General features: G+C 36.7%; 1 protein-coding gene across 1 annotated transcript in view; it reads left to right on the forward strand.

The window, feature by feature from the left end:
• The first annotated feature begins 2,919 nt into the window (after nucleotides 1–2,919).
• LOC140240742 (E3 ubiquitin-protein ligase UBR4-like) overlaps nucleotides 2,920–14,889 on the forward strand; it is a 91,731-nt gene continuing 79,761 nt past the window's right edge. Inside the window, exons 1-11 of the mRNA XM_072320508.1 lie at nucleotides 2,920–3,041; nucleotides 4,964–5,061; nucleotides 5,720–5,823; nucleotides 6,610–6,736; nucleotides 8,314–8,483; nucleotides 8,799–9,007; nucleotides 10,973–11,246; nucleotides 12,036–12,095; nucleotides 12,596–12,864; nucleotides 13,371–13,470; nucleotides 14,114–14,254. Coding sequence (XP_072176609.1) covers nucleotides 2,920–3,041; nucleotides 4,964–5,061; nucleotides 5,720–5,823; nucleotides 6,610–6,736; nucleotides 8,314–8,483; nucleotides 8,799–9,007; nucleotides 10,973–11,246; nucleotides 12,036–12,095; nucleotides 12,596–12,864; nucleotides 13,371–13,470; nucleotides 14,114–14,254 — 1,674 coding nt within the window. The remainder of the gene's footprint in view (nucleotides 3,042–4,963; nucleotides 5,062–5,719; nucleotides 5,824–6,609; nucleotides 6,737–8,313; nucleotides 8,484–8,798; nucleotides 9,008–10,972; nucleotides 11,247–12,035; nucleotides 12,096–12,595; nucleotides 12,865–13,370; nucleotides 13,471–14,113; nucleotides 14,255–14,889) is intronic.

Genomic DNA, 14,889 nt, shown 5'->3' on the forward strand with positions numbered 1-14,889 from the left:
TTTCTGCTGCAACCAATCTTATGATTGACTTATGACAAGTACTTGACTCCATGGTCTAAGGAATATGCTTTTGTGATTTTTATGCCATGTTTGTAGATAAGATTGTTTTTTGCTTTACTATGAATAGTTTAGACTTTTTAGCATCTGATATTGGATATTTTATAATCTGCACTGATGTAATTGCATTGAATATATATGTGCTGTGTAAATACCTAATGTATACTAAATTGTGTATACTAAATTGAGTGAATGTAGTATGGTGCATTTTTTTTTGTTACTCTTTAGTTGTGCTATGATACCTTGAAAGTTCATATGATATAAGATGGGTATTACAAAGTCTGTGAATGATAATGTTCTTCTGCCAACTCTCCCATTATCCACCATTTTATGTAAAGGAAAACAAATCAGAATTGCAATGGGTTATTGCTTGTTGAGCAAATGAAAAGTTCAATGCTCCTGAAATTTCCTTTTTTGAAAAGCACAATTTAATTCATGCTCAAATTGGTAATTGCAGGGCCCTCTGGTAGAGCAGTGGCAACACGGAAGAGGCTACCCCGGATAAATAAGGCCTTGTTATTATTGTTATTAAAGTTGACAAATTTTGATGATAATTGTTGTAACTATCAACTACACAAAGTTGACCCCAATGTGCCCATTTCAGAGTACTACAAATACCCTGTAATGAGGGCCATTATGCCCAAAAGGTAATGATATGTGAATTATTATTAAATGATGTCAGGTTTTGTAATTAGTCTTGAAGGAACTGTTAAGTGATTGTGCATTGATTACAAGCCTGTAATGTTTTTGTCTCAGGTTAAGCATGAAAAGTCTCCTCCTAGAAATTATTTGGTAGAAATTGCTGTCAGTGAGACATATTTCCCAGTGAAAAAAAGAAAACAAAAACAAAACAAAAGTGAACAAAGTCTGAGAAAGACAAATGTATTTAATTATGTGATCATAATGTATGTACAGATAATATGAATAATGTTGTGGAAGTTCTTGAAATTTACATCCTCTTTTAGATGTGAATCTATTGAGAGTATATGGCGTTCTGTACTGTTATACAGTGATATCCTGAAACCAGAAACATCTATGGTATTAAATTGAAAGAGGTCTTGTTGCTTACATAGTCTGTGAAAGATAACTTTGTGTTGTGTGTTTTACACCAGTTGCTCCTTTGTACATTATTATCCACATTATGACCCTTGCATGCAATAGAATTGCCTTCAAGGAAACTTCTAGACTCTGATAATTCATTTTTTTTTAAAGTTGTGTATATGTGGATGTTCACTGATTAGTGCTTGTGTGCAGCTGTGTGTGTGTGTATTTGTGAAGAAGTAAAAAGTAAGAACTTCCTTATTTTTTTTTACCAAGCATGATCTATAATGCAGAGACCACAAGACATTACAATTAGACACATGCATTGCTCTAAATTCACATGCAACATGTGCTATTGAAACTATCCTATGTATGTTTATAGAGCTGAATGGAATTCCTTTCAAAATGTTAACGTAATGACATAGAACACAATTTCCTTGATCCATTGCTAATGAAAAAAAAGATAACTGTGAAATAACCGTATAGCATATGAAGGACAATGATATACAATTTTTTTTTTCTCTGTGTCTGTATTTATACTTCTGAAAATAATTTTGTATATGTGAGATATGAGGAAAGAGAAAATGGTGTGTAGCATTTAGATTATTATTCCTCTTACTGTTCCTCCCTTTTTGGAGAAAGTGCATGAGTTAAAATATGTATTATATATATATATGTGTATATATATATATATATATATATATATATATATATATATATATATATAAAGAGTTTGTTCGCAAAAACCGATAAGTCCATTTTTGAAGATTTTGAAGTACGGTCTCTGTCATAAAGTACAAAATAATACCTTTTAAATGATATATTGGTCACTATATATAAAGGTACATTTTGGAAGTTATGGTCAAAAGAAGCAAAAAAATTCTTATTATTCTCTTTATTCTTCTTGACCTTTAATCGCAAATATCTCCATTTGGCAAATTTAGACATCGGTTTTTGAGAACAAACTCTTCATATACATATATATATATATATATATATATATATATATATATATATATATATATATATATATATATATATATATATATATTCATACATGTAAATTCATAAGAGTATACTTTTTAAGTCTTTGACTTACAATTCTTTATTGCGTAGACTATGAAGCCTCCAAGTGATGTCACTTCTAACACAGGATACAGTATCATTATCTTTCTTGGTCAAAATGTATGGGACACATTTTCATTGTATATGTTACCAAAAGTATACATTTGCTCAACCCGTCACCAAGGCACATCACAAATTGTCGTAGAGCTTCAGTGTAAAGAGGGCAACACATACTACAGCCAAAATACAAAAATTCATAACTTTCAAAACTAAACTAACCGATTTTTACTCCAACTTTCATTGAGCATTCTAAACACATCTCTCAGTGCAACAAAAATATATATTTCTTGAAGCTTCCCTCTGTAGCTCAAATTATGTTGACATATGATTATGTATGAAGTATAATAGAATAATGTGCTTTCTGCTTTATGAAGAAAAGTAAACTTGCATAGTTCCACTTTTTTCATAATTTTTATTTCATCTGAAGTAATTGCAATCACAGTAACCTTTGCAACTAACTAGAAAAAAAGAAAATAAAATAATTAAAAAAAGCTTAAAAATGATCACACCCCTCCTTCCCCTATACCCCTCCCCCTCCCTTGATTATCAAAGAAAAATGAATACTAGTAAATCACACTGTCGTAATATTATTCTGTTTGATCTGCCAAATACGGAATTTTATGTGCGATGTCCAGACGGGCGGCGAGCGAAGCTTGCTGTGAACTGTAGAGGGCAGCAGATACAGAAAAGATAATCATGGCTGCAACATCTGGAGGAGGAGTGGACTGGGGATCGGTCCAAAAAATACTGATTTCAGCCTCCACCACCACCTTCAAGAGTTCAGATGTTCCACATCTCGTAGATGCCATTCTCGAAAGGTATGTGGAAAGTTTACAATGTAAAATATTATCGATATTACACTAAGTGGAAGTAAAGACCACTACGATTAAACTGCTGACAAATCGACCCAACCTTATTTACACGCGAGATCCATAGGCGCGACACTACACTGTCTACAGCCTGCGAGCTGCGATAACTCACAAGCTAGCAGCTAGCGTCTGGTGTCATGAATTACACAGAGGTGAACATAATGTCATAATTCCGGCCCACCGTTGCCCAATAACACGTAGATTTGTCTAGTGGGAACTGATAATTTACACATCAACTTTAAGTCCATCTGCACCATTTTAGAAGCGAATTATTATCCCATCCATTGTTGAAAATTACAGTCAAATGAATTCAATTTTAAGACTTTGGAATAGCAGAGTGACTCGACTGAAATGTCCCACTTCCTGGTGGTATGGTTTTCAGAGTCAACTCATCTGTGATCTTTCATGGAGTATGGGGTTTTACTTATATTCCAGTTGTATTGTGCATATATATAGCGCCTTATGGTATTGAAAGCTTTGCATTTCTGTATTCTGCTAACATTAACAAACGTTTGATGCAAATCTCCCGAGTACCTATCCAGATACAATCGAATTGAAAATCTACTTCGTCAAAACAATGGCAACATATATTTTAATCCCATGAGACTAACGTTAGCTGTATTTGTGGCATGAAATTTTTGTGAATTGGAGCTGCAGCCTTTTTCACGGCACAAAAGTTTCAGGAGTTACAACTAGCACTCAATACAAAGAGGGTAGACAAGAACTTTCGCATGTATTTAAAAAAAAGAAAAAAAATTATTTAGATCTATTTAGGGCCTATGTATTTATTTAATTTTTTTTTTTGGAATCTTGGCCTCTTGCAAAATTGGTAAAGATTTGATGCATGTGAACATTTCTGGTTGTACAGTGACAGCACTATGGAAAGGGAACCTCTTGAGAAATTGCTGTGCAGTGTGTGCAAGTGTTCACCCAGTCTGTCAAACATTCTGTCAAACATTATTGATTACAGCACGTCAACATTCTTTCCTGCCTGGGATCCACTGCTCAAATACACTCACAACTTACTGCCCTCATTTCAGATATCAATATGTGCACTGCCGTACGATATTGATCATCTGCCAATTCTTACCAGAAAGGATTCGCTGCAGATATTTATAAAAGCAAACCTCATCTTGTATGGAACTTTACTGCATACAATGTAACTACCCAAGTGGGATGAACATAAATGCTACCAATCCCAATGACTTTTGTTCTGTGGAACACTACTGGGTAAAACTAATTTGTATGCTACAGCCTCCCACTGTACAATGTGTATCATCCTCATATAATGTTACTCAGGAAATGCAGATTGCAAGGTTGCCATCCTTGGAAAATGGAATGCTTTAATATTTTGAAAGCATTCTTTCAAATTATATGCTGGGGGAAAAAAAAGAAAAAAAAATATACTGCTGAGCTGCCAGGGCAGGGATTCATAATAAATTCTATCTGAGAGATAATGCAATAGGCTGCTATAGTCAAAATGTCACCTTTCTTTGCCCAGCTGTCTGCCATAACTGCATAGTCTGTGTAGAATGAAAATGATCTGTTTCTGTTACTGAGCATGGCAATTTATAGCATATATTGATATTTAACTATGTAACCTCCATATTGTACACATAGATTAAAAATTGTTTGCTGTTCATTGTTATGGAGAAGAATGAAAGTCATTTGATATCATGCAATATGATTTGTGTGACAAAATCACATATCAAATGACATTATACAATGATACATAATAAGATCTGTTGAATTCTGTTGCAATTATCAACTCACTTCAGGTAGTAAGAGTTTGCTCATCTTATTGAAAAGTTTATGAATCCAAGATAAATGAATGGTTTTGTTTCTTCGTGTGGTTTCCTGACAATCTTCAGCAAAGCCGACATTCTGAAGCATGAAGACAAATATGAAAACTTCTACTCCTGCTTTGTGGCTCTGTCTGCACACTACATTGCAGATCACTCATCTTTGCGTAAGTACAAAATTTATCAATGTGGTATTGAGCCAAAACATTTCATAAAATTTATTGGTGTGAAATGTCATTTATAATGTCCTTTTTTTTTATATGTGACTGAAGAGCGGGGAAAAGAATGTAACATTTTACATGGTCACTTGTGAAGTCGCATATGATTACATGAAAATGTTGTTGAATGCTTTGGTTTTTATTTACATGTTTGTTTACCTTTACACTGACACATGTTTTAACAGTCAAATTACAGGAAAAAATGCAAGTGAATTACTATATTATGGTTTTCAGTATCATGGGACTAGTATCAGTTCTAAGAATGTTTAATGTGAGAATATTACCATGAAAAACAAAGCTCAATATGATCTTTAATATGGAGAGTGAACTGCTGTGAGATATACTCTACTTGTACTTTAATCAAATCTGTTGTGTGATATGAATGTCTCTCAAACCAATAATCATTGCTGAATATATACACCCCAAAGATTTGCTATTTATTATCAATTCCCACTCTCCAAGCAAATAGAATGTTTATTTTCTGCAGATATTTGAAGTCGAATGCTCATTTTCAGTATGACTATGTAGATTACTATACATTTGTATTCTGCCAAATCCTGGATGGGATCTGAATACCCAACATTACTTGTGTTATTGATTCCTGTAGTGTCCAAGTCGGTGATGAGTGGAGTTGTGCTGGCATGCCACGTTCTCATGGACTTTTGTCTACGGCGCATGCTGAGGTACAAGGAAGCATGCTCTGTCTCTCAGGTATGTACCTCATACAAATGATGGGCAGGTCCAAAGACATCAGTAGGAAGTGTGTGCATACGGCAACTATGGAATTGTTAAAACCCATGAGATGTAGCCAAATGGGTTTGGGCAAGATGTCATAGTCTTTACGTGCTCACTATTCTTACTGATGCATGAAAAGACATGTGCATCATTCATCTACTTTATAGCACAGTGGACAAATTGTTGCCCCCCCCCCCCCCCGAAAAACAAAACAAAACATAAAACAAACAAACATTTGTTTCAATAATGCATCCAGTTATTACCTAAACATGGCAAATTTACTGGATGCATGGCTAGCCATTTCTTGCTATAAAGTGTGCAAACTCTTGCTACAGAAAGGCAGACTCATTGCTGCAAGTGTGCGTGATAGCATGTTTTCAGTGACAATCGTCAGAGATAGTTATTTGATATCGAATGAGTGGCCAGTAAAAATCAGTGCATCAGTGCTATTATTCTCTCTTGTTGGGAAAGAATATCACTTGTCACCACTCCCATAAATCTCGCTGTAACATTGTGTGTGCATGTCTAGCTGCACCCATTTGAGTAGCTTTATGGTATTCTGAGAGCAGGTTCACTGTACTTTCTTAGGAGAGTGGTACAGCAGTATTCATATTGCTCGAATTAAATGTTCCTCGCAAGTGTATTTTCTTGTAAAACAGGAAATGTTAGAATGCAAATAGCATGTATTTGTGTATTTATTTGTCAAAGAAACTAAGAGATATCGTGAGATGAAGAGGTAAGTTGTGATCATTTCCATCACAGAGAAATCTGATGTCCCTGATTGAAGGCCTGTGTACTGGAGTGGGGCAGCTTCAGAGGTCTAACGTTGTGACCCTGACTGCCATGCTGAAGACTGCTCAGATGCCTCCATCCACCAAGCAAGCTCCAGGTAAGAGAGCAGGTGATTCATGAACAATGCATTCACCATGTCTTCCTCGTTTATTTCTGCTGTTTTTATGCATAAATATTTTTGCTCTCTTTAGGAAAAGGTACTTGCATTTTTCTTCCCAATTTCTTTACTGTAAAGCATTAACCCGTTGAGGATGAGTCCCGAGTATGCTCGGGCAGGTGTCTATGGGAAATGCATGTTGTAGCAAAATCAGTCCGTCCTCAACGGGTTAATCCTGTGCTTTTGCCCCAAATGCATTGGAGGCATTGCACTTTCAGGTTGTGTGTTTGATTGTATAATCTTTTCCATAGAACACCTCTGCAAATTTGTATAAAACTCGACACTTAGTATGATCTTGAGGCCCAGATGAACTGAAGAGAAATATTTATACAGTAGATCAAAGGTCTGAAAACTTGGCATTGAAGGTTGGGATCTGCTTTTTAATTAGATATTTTATTAGGGATAAGACAAGAACCACTCTTTGAAGCCACTCTCTTAATTTTAGGATGATGTCACATAGCATAACATGGTTGAGGTAAAGAATGGTCTGGAAATATACCAGTTTGTGTTTGTGAAAGTTCTAGCAAAGCTGATCAGAGAAACATGCAGTTATTGAAATGCATTTTGTGCCGGCAACATCAATTGAAAAAACTGATTGAAGAAATAAGTGACAGACATGCATGGCAAACCAAAAGTAGTTGGACAGGTTGGAGTGAGTGCATTGAAAAGAGGCATTTAATATGATGGGCACCAAAGCTGTATACCTTATTTATACAAAATGTATCCTAGACAGCCAAAGCCTGTAATGGCGTCATGAAGGGTGTTTAGAACCTAAGGCCAAAAAAAAAAAAAAATGTTGCATTGGCGTAACCCGCCCGACCCTAAAAATTCCGCCGACCCCATGTTTTTTTATTATTTTTTTTTTGCTATCGATATCAAATATCTTGTTGATTGCGATCGCGATCGCACAAACCCGGAAGTGGAAACAGCTCTGGGGATATCGGATGTACGAGAGAGAGATCTAGCGCCTTGCATAAGCCTTCCTTGATCAGTACGTCATCTGTTTCCAACACGGACATGTACTCTAACAAGATTTATTCAGTGTATACGTAGCATTCAGACTGCGATGTTTTGTGCACAGTTTTGCCATAGGTTTCTTGTGTGGAGAACTTACACGAATCTGTATATGTGGGACTGTAATAGAGATCGCCGTGTGCGATGAAAAGATCGTACATATGGGTCAATTTGCATCTATCTTATCTAAGTCAAAATAGTAAAATATGAAGTGAAAACATTCAGGATAGGGATTTCAACATCCTTAAATTCTGTGAAGGGGTATAATTCCAGTAATATCGGCCTCATAAATGATTTGTAGAATAGATGAACACAGCACATTCGGTGCAGCAGTTGTAACTGTTTACTGAGCTGAGCACGAGTTTTACACGTAAAATGCAGGTAGCAAAAAAAAAAAAAAAAAAAAAATCCGCCCGACCGACCCTATTTGAAAATCTCATGTTACGCCAATGCAACAATTTTTTTTTTTTGGCCTAATGCATGTATTTTGTTACAAATTGCAGAGGAGACATCATTGATTAAGGTGAAGGAGACCCAGACAATGTCACGGGCAGACTTTGTGAAGCAGCTGATGTCAACCTTCAAGGATACCACCCCATCATCACTGCTTGGCCCTTCCACCACTGCATCAGCCTCAAACAAGAGTACCATCTCCAATGAACCACAGAGCTTGGTGAGAGCACTCTTCACTCAATGTATCATTAGAATTTCAGAAAATTGGGATATTTTTCCCCCACTCATAGTAATGTGGGTCCTTTTTCGTGTGTTGCTATGCATTTCAAAATTTGTTAATTACTGGTGTTGTTTATTTTGTTGTTTTTGTCCGTGTCAATGATCAGTAAGAGTAGATGGCAATTATGAAACAAAATTTATGTTGAAATGAAAATGAAAGTGTCAGTGTAACACATTTTGCTTCTAAAAAGTATCTGCTACTGAGCTTTTCTCACTCTCCCTCTCTCTTCTCTGTACTTTACTGATACAAATAAAGATATCGGTGGACAAGGATGGCGGTCGATCATACTTTGCCTCACGCAACATTGACAACCTACACACCTTACATGGGGCAGACATTCTCCTCGACGTGTGTCTGAACCTGCCTTACTTGCAACGTTACATCAACAACTACAAGGAGGCTGCAATGGGACAGGGCTTTGTGCTGCCCAATACTTTAAATGATGTCAGCAGTATCAAGGGAAGGTATGTTTTGTTGAAACTTATGCGATTCAAAGTTCCTTAAAGGTAGGGAATCCCATTTGCATGCCTTAAATGAAGAGTTGTGTAAACACAGTGGTATGTTGAAGAGAGTATCATTTTAGAAACTCTCATAAAGTATTGAAAGTGGAAGGTAACATTTAGTACATTTTTATTGACTGTTAGATTTTGAATTGAATTTTTTTCGGGGCTCACTGTAAATTCCAGTACATTACTACGCTACCTTTGCAGACCCATGCACTGCATGTGTGTCCATCATGTATATTTTGTGAATAAAGTTCATTAAAAATTACAAACATTTCTATGTACATTCTTGCCACACACTCTATATGTTATTACATCAGCTCTTATACTTTTAGATTTGTGTTTATAGATAAAAAATACAGAAAACTGGAACAAAAAGGCTTAAGTGTGGCTGACACACAGAACTACTGAGTAGTTGAGTTTTGTGCATTATTCAAATTGTAGATAACTGTTGACTTCCAAATTTCTAAGCAGTGGCCTAAACAAGTCCCCTGAGGTTCATATTTAATGTTTTGCTGCATTTTGGGAGTTCTGTAAAAGGTATCCCCTACCTTTAAAATATTATGTACTCTTGTAAGCATTATTAAATGTACAGTCAAACCTGCCTTAGCGGCCACCTGTCTATAGCGGCCACTGAAAAATCCCCCCGAGAGAAAAGCCCTGTTAAAGACCCTGTGTATAGCGGCCACCTGTCTAACACGGCCAGCGGCCACAAATTTTGTTTCCCGCGGTAGATTTTAACCTGTCTATAGCGGCCACAGAGCCGGTAATTCAGCGTGTTTTTCTGACTTGTGGCCGTGCCAGACATTCATGGGCAACTTTCAGTGATCGCCACCGCTGCAATCGTCACTTATTCAGTCATAATAATGCACTAGTGTTCAGCTTTCTTCACGACTGTACAACATGCTACTATAATGTATATGCAACAATTCATGAACACCGGCATTGTTCAATGCATGAAACACGCGTGTGCATACGGACGCATGTACATGTACACTAAGTACATATTATACCTATGCGATGTATACAGCGATGATACATGTACATGCATAGGCAATGCACACATATAGTTGGATAACCTGTCTATAACGGCCACTTTTTTCGTTTCCCTTGGGTGGCCGCTATAGACAGGTTTGACTGTATATTGCTTTGTATTACTTTACATGGAAATAAAGTAATTTCAATTGAATTGAATTGAATTGAAGGTATGACACTCCCAGATGACACCTGTCGACATCAAAGCCTGATGAAGTTGTCAATCCTCAAATTCTCCCCTTTTTAATTGTTTTTTTTTTAATTCTTCATACTCGATTCTCCTTCAGTTATGAAAAGCTAACTCATAACGGAGAGAAAGGCAACCACTGCAGGGACATAGTTTTGATAAAATAGGCTATGAAGTAATGAAAGCTGTCAGGCGCTTACACATAATTGCTGTCCCTGTAGCAAGAAGAGTGCAATCATGTACAAGATTTCTGCTGAAGAAAGTTGAAAAAAACTGTTTATTTCCTCGAAAGATTATTTGTTTGACATCTTCAATTACAGAATAAAGAATCCTATTTTCATATTGGGAAAACCAAGAAGTTATATTATTCATGAATCTTGACTGCATAAATTGAGATAACATAGCTTTGTTTTTAATACACCTTTTTTTTTCCCCCGAGGATTCTTTTGAAAAATTGACAGGCAATTGACTTTGTTGTGAGTGCTTCCAAAAAAAAAAAAAAATGCTAACTTCTTGCATGGTATTGTTGTCAAAATTTTAAAAAAGTCAGGAGTAGTTCCTAAGTGATATGCAAAGTTACCAAATTATTTTTTTTTTTTCTTCATTAAACTCTTTTTGAAACATCACTCAGTGGCTATGCATACATGCAGAAAAGAAACACAGTCCTAAAGTCACAAACTCTGTCATTGTCCGTATATTTGTAGCTTTCCATCACTGCTGAATGACATGACCATTGTCAACCGAGCCCTCGACCTGCCGACCCTTGAACCAATGACCGCCACCCACCTTGAGAAAGTCGCAACGGTGATCATGAGCTGCCTCTATGCTTCCATCAGTGCTGCTGTGGCGAACACCATCATGAGCACCGGTAGCAGTGGTGGCCACTCCCGGTCCTGCTCCACCTCAGGGGTGGGGAGCATCCCTGGTGTCAAGGAGGAAGAGATGGAGACTATCTGCAGCTCTGTGGTGCTCAAAGGGGTGAGTGGGGTCACCTGACATGACATGAATGTCTTTGAGTGGGGATGTGTGAATACAGAGGGAATGCTCTGATATGAGGGTTGAGGCACTAGACTTACAGATCATGGAAAGTTCAGAGTTTGACTCCTGCCCCAATGCTTTCATCCTTGATTGGATGCTTATTACATGACATCTCTCCATCTTCAGAAATGACAGATTAACATTTTGGTGCAATTTTGAGGGTATTTGTGCATTGGTTTCTGACCTGCATGATGATGTTCAAATGTTAAAAAAAAAAAAAAAAAAAAAACTCTCTAAACATACAAAATATTTTAGAATCATACTGTCACTATCAAGAGATTTATGGACAAATATGCTAATAAATGTGTTTTGAAAGCTTTATTCTAACACTATTGTGTTTGTGTAATATTGAGTTTGGTAAGTCTGATCATTCCCAGATTTTCACTATTTTGAAGCATTGAATATTCATTTGTAACTTTTCCCCAAAAAACTTCATATTTACACAATATCAGAGACTGATGGGATTTACCAGTGATTTTTGAGTGATATGTTGTGGTACTTAACAATGTGTGTGAAGTGTATCACTGATAATCAGTGACATCTCTCTACAAAAGAAACACAATGACACTTGGGTCATGACATAGGTAAATTACTGTTCATACTTTTACATATTTTTGATGACTTATCACTGATTTACTTAACATACACCGTAATGTATTTCTGATTCACTCATTAGCTAGTTTACTGCAGTATAACAATGGCATTGATATTTTTTGTTTTCGCTATCAGCTATCCCTCTTTGAGAAACTGATTGCCAACATCAGATCTTCTACAAGAGCCAGTGGACATGTAAGTTTGGAATTCTAAAGAGTGCAGCTTTTGTATGAATGTTATACCCCACATTGTGTGAAATATTTGCCCTAGTGCCTCAGTATTAATCTCGGATCTGATATTTTCATTTTGTCTTTGTAGGTGGGTACACTCAGTATTATATAGTCACATGTGATTAAATGTAAATTGCACATTGCAATGAAATATGGTGAAATTAAGTTACAATTTTACGATTTATCACTTTTTTTTTTCATTTGTTTGTTGCTTATTGGATTTCAGTTGCATCTCATACATGACTTCATTGCAGGAGTTTCAGATACAGCAGAAAAGTTTGTAGGTTTGAAGTTATCATTATGTTGATTGCATTAACAAAACAAAAAAAAAATCAATTCTGTTGACTTTTATGCCCTCTTACTCATGTTGTCAGCGTGTGTTGACCTTACTGGTGACTGGATGTGTGATTTTGACTATGCGGTAAGTCCATATGTAATGCAGTCTCAAAATTCTTTGTGTCACAGAACCTTCAAAATCTGTACATGATGGGTGCGTGGTGCACCCTTGGAGGACTGGAGCACATACTGACCATCTCTTCCGTTGCCGTGGAGAAGGGGAAAGAGAAGGAGGAGAAGAGAGAGAGCTCCAGCCCAATCCCAATCCCCTCTGCCTCGCCCTTTACTTCGTCCAAGAACCTGGAAGGGGGAAGGTCCCCCTCGGCGAGTCGTACCAAGAGTGAATCAAGGGAGAGTGGGGCTCCTACCGTTGGGAGCAGACCAAGCTCTGCCAAAGGGTGAGGAAATACATCCAGCTTTTTTTCAGTCTCTGTTTTTTGTTAAAATTCTGGGAATCTACATTTGCATTGTGGTGCACCTGCAAACTTCCTTGTGTATCAGTATTTGTTTTTAGATATTTTTTTGTGTGTCAGATTGAACTTCTTTGTTTCACATACTTGTTTTTGAATGAAAGACCTAAGTGGATTTATATCTGCTGACAGAATTATGATATTTCATACACATTGTAATGAGATGTCACATAGTCATCATTTATGATTTTATTTGGTGAATTAGAGAGCAACATTGATATTTCTGTGAAGTGTATTCGGATGAGTATGGCAGATCTTGCTGTTTGGTTATTTCATTTTACCACAATGATGTATTTCCCGGATTTAACTGAAGTAATTTTCTTGACTTGTTTAGCCATACACCATACTAACAGGGTAAAAAACAATCTACAAAGTTGTTCAATGAGTGATAAAAAGTATCACATGCAATTTATTTCAATGAACATTCTCCACAGATCACTGGGATTCAGCAGTCTGACGGTGGCTCTCTCCAACTTTGTCCTGAAGGCTCTCACACAGCTGCTGGAGGATCTCCACATTGAACGTCTTGCACAGGTAGACTTGGCAACACACAATTCTGCCCTTTTGAAATGCCTTTTGCTATGTTTCTAAGTAGACTCAAGCGTGTGTGACATTATACATACGTTATAGAGACAGATGTCCTGCTGTTGAGATTTTGATATTTTTTCTTTTTTCTTTTTATTCTCTTACAGTAATAATTCATTACTGTTGACTATTTAACCAACTAAATTTAGGTTCATCTTTATATAAAGATAAAATGTTACAGTACTCCTTTAATTTCAATTCATTTCTCCTAAATGTGCCTCTCACTGCCGAGTATGATCAAGTGGTGTGGCTGGCATTTGGACGAACTTTGGAATTCATCGTTTGTCGTATGAGTTTTGTTGGAAGTGATTCACACTCGTGACCTACTGTAAAAGTGGAAATTTTCGCGGTGTTGAAATTTTCGCGCAATTCGCGCAACCAGAAACTAACCAGAAAATAAAAACACGCGAATATTTTTGCTTGCCATACGTTCCTGTGCATGATGTCTTGATTCCGCGGAATTAAAAACGTGCAAAACTCTTCTGACCCGGCCTAGCGCAAAAAATTAGTCACGCGAAAATATCCACTTTTACAGTAATCAGTTCTGTCTCATATTTCAATGTGATACTTATTTTCTTCATCTAACTTTCAGGAGAGCAATATTGGAAGGGTAGCCCAGGCCAAACTGGAGATCCTGCCCCCATTCACAGCCACCCAGAGGGTGAAGACCATCCTGGATGCATACCCACTCACTGGCATTCTTGTCAACCTCTTCACAGTGTCCTACAGAAAGGTAGTGTGCTTGTCATTTCTTTCAAAGACAATACAGAAAGTTACACCAAGTTTCTAATGAGTGCCTTGATAGTTTGATCAATGTCGAATTGCTTGTATGTGATGCAGCATAAAACAGTCCAAAAATGGCTGTCAGTGTGGAGCTTATGTTAACAATGTTATTTTTGTGCAATTAAATTTTTGCATTGGGCAGCTCAATTACATATTTGTGGGTTCTTTAATTTGTGCTGCACAGTTGCTAATTCATATGTTTTCTACCAGTTCACAATTAAAACAACTTTGATTTGATCTTTCCATACATGAATAATGATGTACTACAGATTGTACTTACAACATGCATTCCAACATGTGCACATCATGCCCTAACTCTATGTATTGCGCGTTACACAAGTATACACATTTACAAGTACACACACTTGATTACAGTATACACACAAGCGATACACTTGATTGTACGGCATGCACTAAGGCTACTAGCATACACACACACACACTTAGTAAATCAGTGCACAAAGTACACAATTTCATCCATTCAAAATGTGCCTAGAAATTTGTGAAGATATTGTCAGGTTTCAAAGTTTGCGCTAGCCAAAAACAGTGCAAAATTTCTGAAAATTATGTTATTGCAAATATTTC

This window comes from Diadema setosum, chromosome 17 (genome assembly GCF_964275005.1).
Source record: "Diadema setosum chromosome 17, eeDiaSeto1, whole genome shotgun sequence".
Taxonomy (NCBI): Eukaryota; Metazoa; Echinodermata; class Echinoidea; order Diadematoida; family Diadematidae; genus Diadema; species Diadema setosum.